Raw genomic sequence first — 13,256 nt, 5'->3', positions numbered from 1 at the left:
TCAATAACGCAGAAAAAATTTATAACAGGCTTGCTATTAATATTCATATACACAACACCCATTAAACAATACATCTATTAGGAAGAAACAATACTAAACCAAAACTTATTACATACATTTTGCCCTTCTAAATATGTTGTTGTAGTCTAAACACTTTGGTGTTCAACTGTAGATGTTGGCTCTCCATCCCATCCCCCCTCCAAAGAGTTGTCCCAAATACCATGTTTCTCATTCAAGGAAAAGTTGTCAGACATAAATGTTTTGGGCAGTCATGTATATTAAGCTTTTGTCCAAATAAGTAGCAAAGCAACTACCACTGCTTGTCAGGGAAGAATTCATTTCAAAGCATACGCCATCGTAAGCAGTCACAGTAGCATCCACAATGACGATACACAGAGAACAACTGATGTTGCCAACTGGGACAGCCAACGAATCAATAGTTATGCCTTGACATATTTATCAACATAGCCCTGGAAAATACAACTGTTAGTTACATGGTATAGAATTTGCATAATGTCTTCTAAACGAGGCATCCTACACAACCAAGGTTACACACCAAGTCTCTAGATTATGAGAATTGTAAGCTTCAGAACATGGGGCGAATGATGTTGGAGATGTCAGGTGAAAAGATTAGAAGTCTCAAAACAAACAAGGCCACAACTGAGGTAATCTGCATACCTAGGGTTTTACCGCATATTCAACTCTTTAGAATGGGACCTAAGAATCCATTCAAATGTCACCCTTTGAACAAAGTGATATCATGTAGTCCCTAGATGAATGTTGGACAATATAGTGATGGATAAATATGAAAAGAATATCAACTAATGAAAATGCAATCAATGGATGATTCATTTTCCATAATTTTTTTCCTTTTTCTCAAAGCAGCATTTGATTTTACATGGACTGATTTTCAAAAAAGATTAAAGATGAGTTCAAGTTTGAAGAAGTGTTTTAACCAGTTTTTCAAGTGAAAAATCTTTTCCACTCACAAAATCTGAACTTCTTTTCAAGTTGAATGTCCAAACACAACTTGAATTTTTTCACACTTTTTCAACTTAACTTCAAATACAACTTTTTTTGAAAATATCACATTTTTTATGTCCCAATGAATTAGTATTTCATTGGTATCATAAAAGTGAGAAAGAAACATGCAACCACCATTAGGTGCCCAAAGGAGGAAGCAAAAGCACCACTGATTGGTTAGAGGATTGGCTTTGGAGAAGTATGCTGATCTGAGTGATTAGAGAAGGATTGCATTTGTTCTAATGTCTTACACCTGTTTCGCTTTGGGATGATTTACTACCAATAATCATTCACAACAACCCCCCACCCACCTACTTACAAATATTGCAAAGCATTCCCAGCACATCCACTCTAGCATGAACTCAATAATCCACATTAATGATAGACAAGCAAAATGTTCAGCAGGCATAAACTTAATTCAATCCTAATAAACAACACTTAAACACCACCATGTCCCTAATATTGAAGAGTTGGCAAGTATCATTGAATGTTCTATTGGGACATTTCCAAACACCTACCTTGGCCTACCCTTGGGTAACAAATTCAAGAATGCTGATATCTGGAATGGGATCATAGAGAAATATGAGAAAACATGGCCTCCTGGCAGATGCAATATCTTTCAATGGGAGTAAGACTAGTCCTTATCAACAGTGAGCTTGATAGCATACCCACATACTACATGTCACTTTTTCCCATCCCTGGCAAGATCCTTGATCAACTGGACAAGATTACGAGGGACTTCTTATGGGAAGGAAATAGCGATTCTCACAGACTTCATCTCATCAAATGGGTCAAAGTCAAACAACCGAAAAACAAGGGAGGTTTGGGTATTAGATACTTAGCTTCTCACAACAAAAGCTTGCTCATGAAATGGTTATGGAGGTTTAGTACAAACGATTCTAGTCTTTGGAAAGAAGTTGTTGCTGCTAAGCATGAAAGAGGGGATAAATGGAGCACAATAACTTCCAATTCACCCCATGGGGTTGGCCCCTGGAAATACATTAGCAAGTTGTGGAGTGAATTTGCTCTAGAGGTATGGTTCAAAGCAGGGGATGGCTCACATACTAATTTTGGAGTGACAGATGGCTAAGTAACACTCCACTCATGGAGGTTTACCCAAATCTGTACCAAATTGCTCAAGACAAAAATTCCACAGTTGCACAGAATAGATGTGGCAACAACTGGAGTGTAATGCTCCGAAGAAATGTGCAGGATTGGGAGATGGGAAGCCTGCTTGAACTACTTGCTAGTGTGAAAAAATATAATATGAATGAGAATTGTGCTGGCAGATTGGTATGGGGAAGAAACAACACCTTCATTGTGAAAGATTGTTATCATCAAATATGCTGTCAGAACCAGATCACTGAACTTTGGCCCTGGAAACTTATTTGGAAGACCAAAATGCCTACCAAGATCACCTATTTTTGCTCTCCAAGAAGCATGTTCAACACAAGATAATCTCAACAAAAGAGGCCCCGATCTGGATAATAAATGTTATGTGTCAGAATAGCACAGAAACAGTCCTGCTCCTTCACTGTGTGGTGGCCTCCTATGGAATATGTTCTGCTGTATTTTTGGCTTAGAATGGGTCATGCCACATAATGTGAAAGAAGCCTACGCAAGCTGGAATACATGGAGAGTTGACAGGTCCATCAAGAAAGTTTGGGTGATATCCTTGGAGTTATTTTTTGATGTTTATGGACTGAAAGGAACCGTAGATGTTTTGATGGGATCTCAACTCCAAACCAGTCTCTTAAAGCTAGATGTTTACTTATGTTGTTCAGTTGGGTCAATTTAACTCCTGTATTTAGCACTGAACAATTTCTAGACTTTGTTAGCTCTCCAGTACTAGTTTGAAGATTGTAAAGGAGCCAACAACTTCTGTCTATGCTCTCTGTGAGCCCTTTTGCCTATTCTGAAATTTTGCATCTGCTTGAAGCTTTTTAATGAAATACTTTACTTCATCAAAAAACAGAGGGTTGACGTGTAACAGTATAGATAAGAACCTCGTAAGGAAAGAACGAAAAAAAATGATGTTTCATTTCCTTAACGTCAAGTGGCTCTCCGCTCCCGCCAAACGAAACTTTACGTCAAGAAAAAGGTCATACTAGTAGATGGAAAATGGGCAGGTTGGTTCAAAGTGGATCAACCCAATAATCAGGTCATAACCCAACCCGCACAAAGTCTGCTAGGTCTAAATGGGTTGGATCAACATGGGTCAATATGAGTGATATAACCTAATACACCCAATATTTCATCTTTTTTAACACTTCTTGAAAATAATGCGAAACCTAACGCATTTTCCTAAAAAGTTATTAGCTTAAGTTTTTCCAAATGTACATTGTTCAAATCTCCAAATTTGACTATGTTTTGGTTGGGGTTGTATTTTGATTCATTCGTTTGATGGGTCATTTGGGATTAGACCCATTGGTGAAGTCAATCAACAGATCATAACCCAACCCATTTAACAAGTTGGATCGGGCAGGTTACCATGACTAGTTTAATTAAGCTAAAAATGTTTACAAGATGTAAACTTGATTAAAACTTTTGGCAAAAACTAAAATATCGCCAGTAGATCTAACAATAAATAAACATCACCAGTAGATCTCATAAAAAGGTTTTTGTGAAACAGCATAGATAAGAAGAGGTCATACCATGACTAATTTAGTTAATTTCCTCTGTGATGAGTCAATGTAATGATCGATTTTTGCCTTTGACTTAGGTATTTGGTGGCTTTTCATAGCTCCAGAGACCTTGTCTACAGTTTTCTTGACTATTGTCTTGAAAACCTCCTTGCTCATGTTACCTTGGCGCCATGATGGTTTTAACATCTCCTTCACAAAATTAGCAACTGAACTCTTGAAAAGCTTCATAGATCTGGAATCCTTACTTTTCTTTTTCTCCCCTGATGGCTTCACCTGTTCAATCTCTATCTCTCCTGTAGGAACATCTTCCTCATCACTGGAATCACTTGGACTTCCATTCTCAACAGCACCCACCTCTGCCTCAGCTGTCTCGCCAAATTCATCATTTTCTGCGGATACGGTGAATGCAATAGTTCCACCTCCTTTCTGCCTCTTGTTTACTTCCACATCCTGTGGTTCATTGGATCCACTGATCCTTACCATAATGCCTGAATCATCAGTTACTTCAAGCTTTTGACCAGGATCAGACTTCTTAAGTAAGCTAGTAGATGGCTCTATGCTGTCATAAAGTGGATCATACTGGTTACCACCTGGCTGGGGGAACATTCCTTCAGCTGTATGTGCAGATGGTGGGGTAATATTTCGTGAACCAAGACTTTCTGCAGGATGGCCATCAATTGGATTGCTCAAACTAAATGCACTGTATTTACTACTAGGGAGCATATCTCTTCCATGTATTAAAGGATCCGAACTGAATTTCTTTGTTAGTGGCTGGTCAAATGTAGATGCATAAGGGTTGAAATGACTTGAAAACCTGGATCCCCCAAAATCAGGCAACCGAGGAGCTTGATTCTGGTCTAACAAATCAGATGTGTACCTTGACACAGAGGAACTAACTCCAGGCTCAACAAGATGTCGAGAAATACCAACTGTCTGAGGACCAGAATGTGGCTGTTGCATGTAAGGGTAACTCTTAGAAGATGGACCAGGAAGTTCACCAAGAGCCAGAGATTCACCAAGGAAAGCTGGTGGTCTATTCGGTGATCCCCTAGAATAGATAGGTTGAGTTTGCACATAAGCATGATGTTCACCAGCTTGAGGAATATCAGGTGACATGCTTGCATAGAAGTCATTCCTTGGAACTACTAAATTTGGTTGAAAATGTAACCGAGGTACACTATGTTGTACACCAGCTGCATTTCCAGAGGAATCGTTCACAAATTGAGTGTGTGGTGCCTGTGCCTGTGCTGGACGTGGTGGAAGAGAATTCCAAGACGAACTCAGAGGTACAGCGAATGGAGATGGTTGATGAGGAAATGGAGCTTGATATGGAGGAGCACTTCCAATATATGCAGAATTAAAACGTGGGGGCCAATTGTGATCTCTTGGAATCTGCTGAGCAAATGCAGTACTTGAAGCCTGTGGAAATGGAAATGAAGGAAAGGAAGCTGATAAGGGTGCTGTCTGGAGTACATCTGATGGGCGTGACTCCTTTGCAGACACAAATTGAGGAAGCTGGACAGGTGGGACCATGAATGATGTCTGGACAGATGATAACTCCACAACAGACGAATCACATTTCTCTTTAGGTTTCTCATCCGCATTTAGAAGCATCTGATCAGAGACATGATCTTCAGAGTGATGAATCTCCATAGTTCCAACTGAGGGCGGCATGCCCCCAGCAGCATCACCATGAAGCTTCTCCACTTCAGCAACAATTACTGGACTGTCAGCAGGTCTCATTTGATTCTCTTTTCTATAAAGGTGAGAAGTAGGTTCAGGTTCTTTCATATTTTTCATTTCCATATCAGGAATATCCTGGCTTTTGGATCCACCATGATTGTGGACCGATTTCTTGAGTGTAGTCCCAATCTCTTCATGTGTATGAGAATCCCTTGAATCGTGCATATCAGAATCCTTTAAAATAAGTGGAGGATCTCGGTGTTGATGTTTGCTCCTGTAAGATCTTGATCTATCACTCTTATCAAGCTCCGCATGGAAATATCGACACGATGCTCCATGGTAACACTTGCCTCGAAGAAAATTAAAACATTGTTGAGGATAACCTCTATCCCTTCTCATTTTGTCACCACCAGAAGTTGACCCATGCCTAGAAGGTGACTTGCTTCTACTTCTGTATCTCTTTGGAGAGATGCTGCAAAGTTTACGCATTGACAGTTTTAAGATCATCCATAAGAAATCAAATCAACAGAAGAGATATCGTCCAGAAACATAGCAAAAGGCAAATTAAAGTGAGTACCTCCGAGATCGATCTCGCCTGTCCTTTCTCTTCCGTGGACTCTTCCTCCTCCTATCATATGGAGAGCGGCTTCTGCTCCGGCTTCTTCCTCTTTTTCCATGTCTCCGCTTATACCTTCGCGAATCATCAGAATCACTGTCACTGACCCCCTCCCTAACCAATCTCCCAAACTCATCAACCTTCCGTATAGGAGATTTATTCTTAGAATCTTCCCTACGCATATCAAAGTTGTCATTATCATTAACGCCCAAAACATTTTCCGAATGAAGTCCTTCAGATAATCTAGTTCCATTACTATGATCAATTGAATCCTCAAAATTGAAAGCACCAAAAGATTCAGTGTCATCTTTGGCAACAGAATTAGAAGGTTTAACTGAGGATATTGGTGATTTCCCAGTACCGGTCTTGGGAATTATAGTAACAACTTCACTGGATGGAGGAACTGTCAAACGGCCAAGATTTTCAAGACAATTCTCACTATCATCGTCTAAACTATTGTCCGAAGCATAGCCTTGAATTAGCCTAAAAGGGCTGGCAGCTCCCATGAGCTGACTGTGAACATTTTCAAGATCAACCTCCTTATCGGTGGGTGATCCACTAGGATGGCTCATTTTTTTCTCTAGGGAAGATGTCTGCACATGATCATCCAAGAGGGGTTCATTATCCCTATTTAAACCATTGGCCTCGGAAGATGATTCCTGAAAACTTGAAGGAGCACGATATGGAGAATCTGCAGAGACTCAAGATGTAAGAGGATACAAACACAAAGGAGGCAACTTTGCATCAAAGTCAAAATCTCTTTTATATTTTTGGAGAAAGTTATAAATATCAAAGTCAAAATCTCTTTCATATTTTTGGAGAAAGTTATAAATATCAAAGTCAAAATCTAAGAATCTTCTTTTTAAAATTGACAAAATCTAAGAATCTTTTTTTAAAAAAAAAGTGAAAAAAAATGTAGTAATAAGGGAAAATTTAGCGATTTGTTCAAGGCCATAATCAAAACGAAAAGTATTTGAAAGGCACTGTGTATAGCTTGTTGATATCATCAACCTAACAAAATCTAAGAATCTTATCAGCCAATCAATCAAGAACTACCCTCAATCCAAGTTACATGGGTTGGAAATATGAATCCTACGTATTCATTACTCTCTATTTAAGTTCATTTTAATTCATTGTTAAGAGGATTCATTAGGATTAAACTATCTATAAGCTAGCCTCCATCCCACTGCAACCTCACTCCTTTACTTGACTTAGGACTAGCTATCAAATCAAAATGTCGTCAACAGCAAAACAAAAAAATACAGCTACTATTATAAACAATTAAATTTTTCAGGGGTGTCTTTATCTCATATTAGCTGAAGTTCAATTTCACATTTGTGGAAGCTTCCTAACATATTTTCAACTATAGACATTAGAGCTATTTTAACATGAGTCACTTGCACAGAATTTTCAGTTCAATTCCTCTATTTGCATAAACAGTTTTCACCTAGTCTTTGTCTCTCTGATTCCAAGGGCCTACAGCACGATGAATTTCGATGTAGTATATCTTCAGCTAAGCTATCCTGTAACTGCTTCTCAGGCCCCAAAGGATGGATTTGTTGATCTTCATCGAGCTGGGTGATGTCATCTGACAATCCAACAGAGAAGCAAGATAGTTTCAGAGTTCCAACCATAGACTACAAACTTTCACACTCATCAATCAGGAAAAATGAAGCTTCTAAGTAATAAAGAAACTCAAAGGATTCAGAGACCAGGTTGCAAAGGAAACAAGCATATATTAAAGAAGCAAGTGCGAAATAGAGCTTGATAAACTACTAGATAACGCAATCAAAAACTCCAAAAGTGTAGTTCAATCACCTCATATTCTTTAACTGAAATAGCAAGAATCTCGCTTCTCTTTCTTTTTCTAAATAGACATCAGAACCACAGTTAGGACTCCTTCAGCTGCATGTAGAGCTCTAGTAAGGAGTCCTCTTAAACCTCCGTGTTTTTTACTTTTCCTCTGTTATATTAGACCAGGGAGATGATATTATAGGCAACTAATAGCAATTGATTGGTTCTCCCTGCATCTGACCCATTGCAATTGATTGATGTCCACTATCTGTCTTTCAAATATGAGCAAAGGTCCTCATAGTTCAGGGATCTAGACTAGCACAAATGAAAATAAGACTGAAGGAAACCTTACCCAAATGAAGAGTTCCAATAATAGGTAGAAGCAATGGTCATTTTCAAAGGAAACATATGCTAGAATCCTTGCTATAAAATGCTGACTTCACCAAAAAGTTAGTCAGTTTGGTCTCTCCTGAAATGCTATACCCTTAAAAAGTTTTAATACATTTTATGTATCCCCAAAAGGTTACGAAGGACCTATTCAATTTCTATTCTTAAATAGGGAAAAGACAATATGTGTCCACGTACCTCTCAACAAATACTAAACAACTCACATTTGTTATTATGCTCATGATTTTTATACTGGGCCAAACTACACCCATATATTGGGATACAAGTGGCATAAAATAGCACTAAGAAAGAGAAAAACGACACTTGAAGCATACAAACAGAATATAGTACACTTACCTTCCATCTCCATATCAGAATCAGCAGCTGAATGAGACGGAGCTGAGTTCATTGAATTAATAAGTTGAACTGACAAGCCTTCTCCTGGATATGCTAGTGATAAAGGCTTAGGAGGAGAAGATGAAAGATCCGAGGCTAAATTCTTATTTACTGGTAAGCCTTCTCTGTCAGCAATCCCTCCATCGTGCTCAAACGCCCCCTCATCTTTAGCACTATTAGCATTTGCAGTGATAGATATGAGAGGTGGTGAAGATGGTGGAAGAGGTGGATCCCCAGGAGGTGAAGGCGGCAAAGGTGGCTGAGGACCAGGAACTGCAGGTTGTACATGAGAATCATGGTTTCTCAAATGCATGGAGGGGTCAAATTGGGATGGTGTGAAAAACCTAGGGCTCTGCAAATTAGGTGGCGGTGGCGGTGGAGGAGGAAGATTATGAAGAAAAACTTGCATATTGTCTGGTGATTGCTGATGAATTGCACCTCTATAAGTCATTTGACCTAGTGGTGGAGGTGGTGGAAGAACTCTAGGAGCACCCGGAGATATTGAAGGTGGAACATGATGCATAGTGGGATTCCACTGGGAATGCTGCACAGGGACTTGGTGAGATTGCAGAATTGGGGTGCTTCCATGAACTTGTGCAGATGGAGGAGGAGGAGGAGGAGGAGGGGGCAGTTGATAAAATTGACTAGAATCGCTACCACTTGTTGGAACTGGAAAAGGTAGACAAGGGTGACATACACCAGGATGAGCATGCTGATATGCAGGAGGGCTCTGCTGACCAACTTGGGGTGGTCCTGGTGGATGACCATGTGTAAACATAGGTGGACGTGAGGCCTGAGCAGCAGGAGGAGGAGAAGCAGGACACCACTGCTGCATTCGAGGCCTAGACGTATTAGCATTTTGACCACTCTGAGTTGCATAGTTACCCTGACCATACATCTCAAACAGCTAGCTACCAATAGAATTAAGAAATCTGGAGTGCACGATCCCACCCGGTCCAAGAGTTCCCACGCGCTGATCACCAAATTAACTCATCCACAGAAGCTCCTTCAAACACAAAATGCAACTTTGTAACATTTCAAAGATTCAAGAAATATAATTCCAGTGGGTAAGGGGAAAACACAAATCTCTCTGACCTTGCAGGCATATACAGAAATGAAGAAAAAGAAACAAGAGAAAGAGAAGAAAACAAAATATAATGCAAAAAATGAGAAGGCAGTAAACTAATCTTGGCATTGATACTACATGTCCAAATTTGAGGAATTGGACTTCAAAGGGATACTTTCTTCCCCCAGTTTATAAGAGTCGGGTGGCGATTGGCTGAATGTACTTTGGCTTATCTAGGTCATCGCCAGCTGATGCCTTCTTTTTATTCCCAGCAAAGCCTATTACCACTATCTAGACTCCAAATAACCTAATACACTTTCAGTAACGTAGATATAAGGAATGTGTGAATGTCGACAAAGTTGACAACTTTCATAGTTTACAAAACCACCTACACAGGAACATTTGTATCTTAATCTCTAACTAGGAAGACTCTTAGGACCAACCCCAACCCCAAAAAAAAATCATCAACAAGAAACTAACTCCAAAAAAATATTACACACTTAAAACACTAATTTGACTCTCGAGAACCAATCTCCTCGTTTTCTTTCTCCAAAGCTTTCGTTAAAGCTGTCCTCAGCAGCAAGCAAAACATTTCATAGTATCAAGGAAGTTTCAAACTTTCCACAAAGAGAATAATCAATCAATCAATCAACTGCATCTCAATCCCAAAATCATCAGCATAAGAATCCCAAGAAAAAAAAAGCCTCACCTTTTAAACTCCAAGCATTTTCAAGTGACAGTAATGAACATGCCCATAAATAGAACAACAACAGTAAAGAATTTACGCGCAATACTATAAAATGCATACCAAATTGCGAAATAGCAGGTCCCGAAGATGTGAATTTAAACTGATTTTGAAGATCTGAAATGAAACCAAGCGAGCTTAGGCATTCGAGAATTTTGATTGAAGTCCTCTTATGGGTTAAACCCTAGAAAGAGAAAAGCACACAGATATAACACAGGAGAGAGAGAAAGCAGTTAAAAACAAAAAACAAAATAAAAAACGGAAGTAAGATTTTTTTTTTTAATTTTGTTTTACCGCAATCCGTAAAGTTAACGGTCATGGAAAACCGAACGGGTGATGGGATGATGGGCTTGGGCCTAAACGAGTTTTGTGTAAGAAATTTTTATTATAATTTATAGCAATACATAATAATATTATGATAAATATACACTTGTATTAAAAGTGAATTATGCATATAATATAAATATATTATAAGTGTTTTAAAATATATATTATGTTTGTGTAGTAACAAACTGACATAATGTATTATAAGTCTATTAAAGTATGTAATAAATGTATTATCCATCTATAAAACTTGTATTATATATGTTTTATAAATAGTTCTCTGCAATATGTATTAAAACTGTATTATAAGTGTTTAGTGGAAAAAAAATTATTGCTATAAATGGTAAATATTTTCTTAATATTGTATATTTATGTAAGTTTCCCAATTATGTATTTATTGTTAGTAATAATATTTTAAGATATTTATCAACTATAGCTAATCTTTATATATTTTATTGAAAATATTCTCTCAACCAAATCAACATTTCCCTTCTCCAAATGTGTCATCATTTATACCATATTAACAAACTATATATATAACTCTAGTTCTCAGCGTCTTTCTCATAAGGCCCAATAAATATTTCTCTTTTTCCTCACACATATTTACTATATATAGTGATAGCCAAATATTCATGTTACAGAATAATGATGTTGAAATTGTAGAATTATAATCAATATCATTCTTATTGTCAACATAAATTGCAAAATTCATTGAACAAATCATTCCTTTAACATGGGATATAGCCATAGAAATCTCTTTTCTATCAAAATGAAACATATTTTAGATGTTGCTTATTTCAACTTACACTTAAAATGTAACACTTTAGATGTACACAAATATCTAAAATAATATTGATATTCATTTTTCGTACTACTTACATGATAACTATCTGAAGAAAATTGAAAATTGACTTTGTTAGAATCTCGGGCTAGTAAGTCATAAAGAAATGTTCATGGCATACTTAAACGTTTTAAAGTGTTTGCAGTACAAGGGTAAGAACAAGAACTGATTTGTGCTACGAAGTATCTTATTGATGATGAGGAACAGGGCATTAAATTTGGTAGCATTGTATCAAGACTACTAATTCCATCGGATGGTACTACTATACGATTGGTTGACCTCCCACAAAAGTTTTTGTTCTTTAAACCAATCGGAAAGATTCTGAGTGTTTTCTTCAAATACCAGAAATTGAAGGAAAAGTGGCTAAATATCAGTCAAACTTGGACATCTTCACCTAAGGAACTTACCCAGGAGTATATGTTGAATACGACTCGTGAAATTATTGGTTCTTGGATCATGAAGTTAGTTTTTTCATCTGATGAGCAGATGCATCATTATTAGGTAAAGCAAAAAGATTCAGGCTGCTGTTATTGGTCTGTTTTCTTGAGGAAAGCTAAAAAGACGTCTGATTCCACTTCTGATTGTTTTATACTTTGCACCATTGATGTGAGGAGCTTCCACAGCATTTGGAGCGTGATATGACAAAAGATGAGACATTCATGGATAAGCAAATGGACTTAGAGGAAATGTTTTTGAGCAATATTGATGATGTATATTACGATAATTGTGGTTACATATACCACACTGATCAAAATCGAGCCAAAATGGTTATAGCATATCCTATCAAATATAACGTAAAGATGAAAATGACATACGTAGCCACTATTGTCAGAAGATAGTTATCAATGGTGGAACATATGTGGCTCTAGCGGTAAAGAAGATGAAACAAGGGTGGTAATGTGGCGGCGAGTATGAATCTGCGACGGAAGTGTTTGTGGTCATGATGATCTGCGGCTGAGTTGAGAAATTGTGCCCAACTCTCCTCTATTTCTTGAACCATTTGAAATGAAAGTCAGAAAAAGTTGCTAAAGAAAAGTCAAAAAAAAACAGTGGAAGACAAAGTAAAAGTTTGGCATCAACTTTTTGAACAGTTGTTGCCAACTTTTCCTTACACGTTTTTGACTGAAATACAAAAACGCATTTTCTTATTTTACGCGTTTTCTCCGCTTATAAATAGAGGGTCTCTTGCCCTCATTCAGATCATCCAAAAATCCCAGAAAGAGAGAGTAAAAATACAAAGAGAGTTATACACCAAGATAAATATTGTAGTCTTGAGTGTCCTCTTTAGTAGTTGTTTCTTTTACAAGAGAGAAGTGTTAATTGTTGTTTTCTCCTTGTATTTGAGAGCTGTATACTCCATATTAAATTAGTGAGATCCTTCTACCCCGTGGTTTTTCCCCTCTATCTTTTAGAGGGGTTTCCACGTAAAATTCTCGTGTCCAATTTATTTTCATTATTTTCATCATATCAAACTTTAGTTGTGGTGCTTTCTCACCCCAACACCATTTACCATGCATCTATACACACTTTTTTTTCCTTAAGTTTACTCTATGCATCTATTAGTGGTAACATCCTATGCACTAACAATGAGGCTCAAACTTCAACTCCTGCTAGTGATGATGAATATGGTGTTATTCATTCGGAGGATGAATATGACCAAGACTTTCAAGGTGAGGTTGAATTTGAGGATGAAGAAGAGACTACTGAACAGTCCATTAAAACAGCTGCTCCATCCA

At 37.8% G+C, this 13,256-nt stretch overlaps 1 protein-coding gene and 1 non-coding gene across 2 annotated transcripts; both read right to left on the bottom strand.

Moving 5' to 3' along the window:
• LOC129901579 (uncharacterized) lies at window positions 1–10,580 on the bottom strand. The gene is made up of 6 exons (XM_055976815.1): window positions 10,419–10,580; window positions 8,506–9,550; window positions 7,415–7,555; window positions 5,929–6,658; window positions 3,678–5,823; window positions 1–470 (listed from the first exon to the last, which is right to left on the bottom strand). Exons 2-6 carry the CDS (start codon window positions 9,440–9,442, stop codon window positions 441–443), a joined length of 3,984 nt encoding a protein of 1,327 aa, XP_055832790.1. The 5' UTR covers window positions 9,443–9,550; window positions 10,419–10,580; the 3' UTR covers window positions 1–440.
• LOC129901769 (small nucleolar RNA snoR86) lies at window positions 6,898–7,014 on the bottom strand. Its single transcript, XR_008769943.1, has one exon. It is a non-coding gene; the product is annotated as a small nucleolar RNA snoR86 (small nucleolar RNA).
• Window positions 10,581–13,256: the final 2,676 nt, after the last annotated feature.

Source organism: Solanum dulcamara, chromosome 8, assembly GCF_947179165.1.
Source record: "Solanum dulcamara chromosome 8, daSolDulc1.2, whole genome shotgun sequence".
NCBI lineage: Eukaryota > Viridiplantae > Streptophyta > Magnoliopsida > Solanales > Solanaceae > Solanum > Solanum dulcamara.
The sequence above is the reverse complement of the archived record's forward strand: the minus strand, read 5'-3'. Positions and strand labels throughout refer to the sequence as shown.

Excerpts from the sequence above, each read along its gene's own strand:
- LOC129901579 (XM_055976815.1), bottom strand. The coding sequence starts at position 9,442 with ATGTATGGTCAGGGTAACTATGCAACTCAGAGTGGTCAAAATGCTAAT. Across the intron at positions 7,556-8,505 it reads TTCTGATATGGAGATGGAAG|ATGACATCACCCAGCTCGAT; the intron begins GTAAGTGTACTA and ends TTGGATTGTCAG. Across the intron at positions 471-3,677 it reads AATTAACTAAATTAGTCATG|GGCTATGTTGATAAATATGT; the intron begins GTATGACCTCTT and ends TGTATTTTCCAG.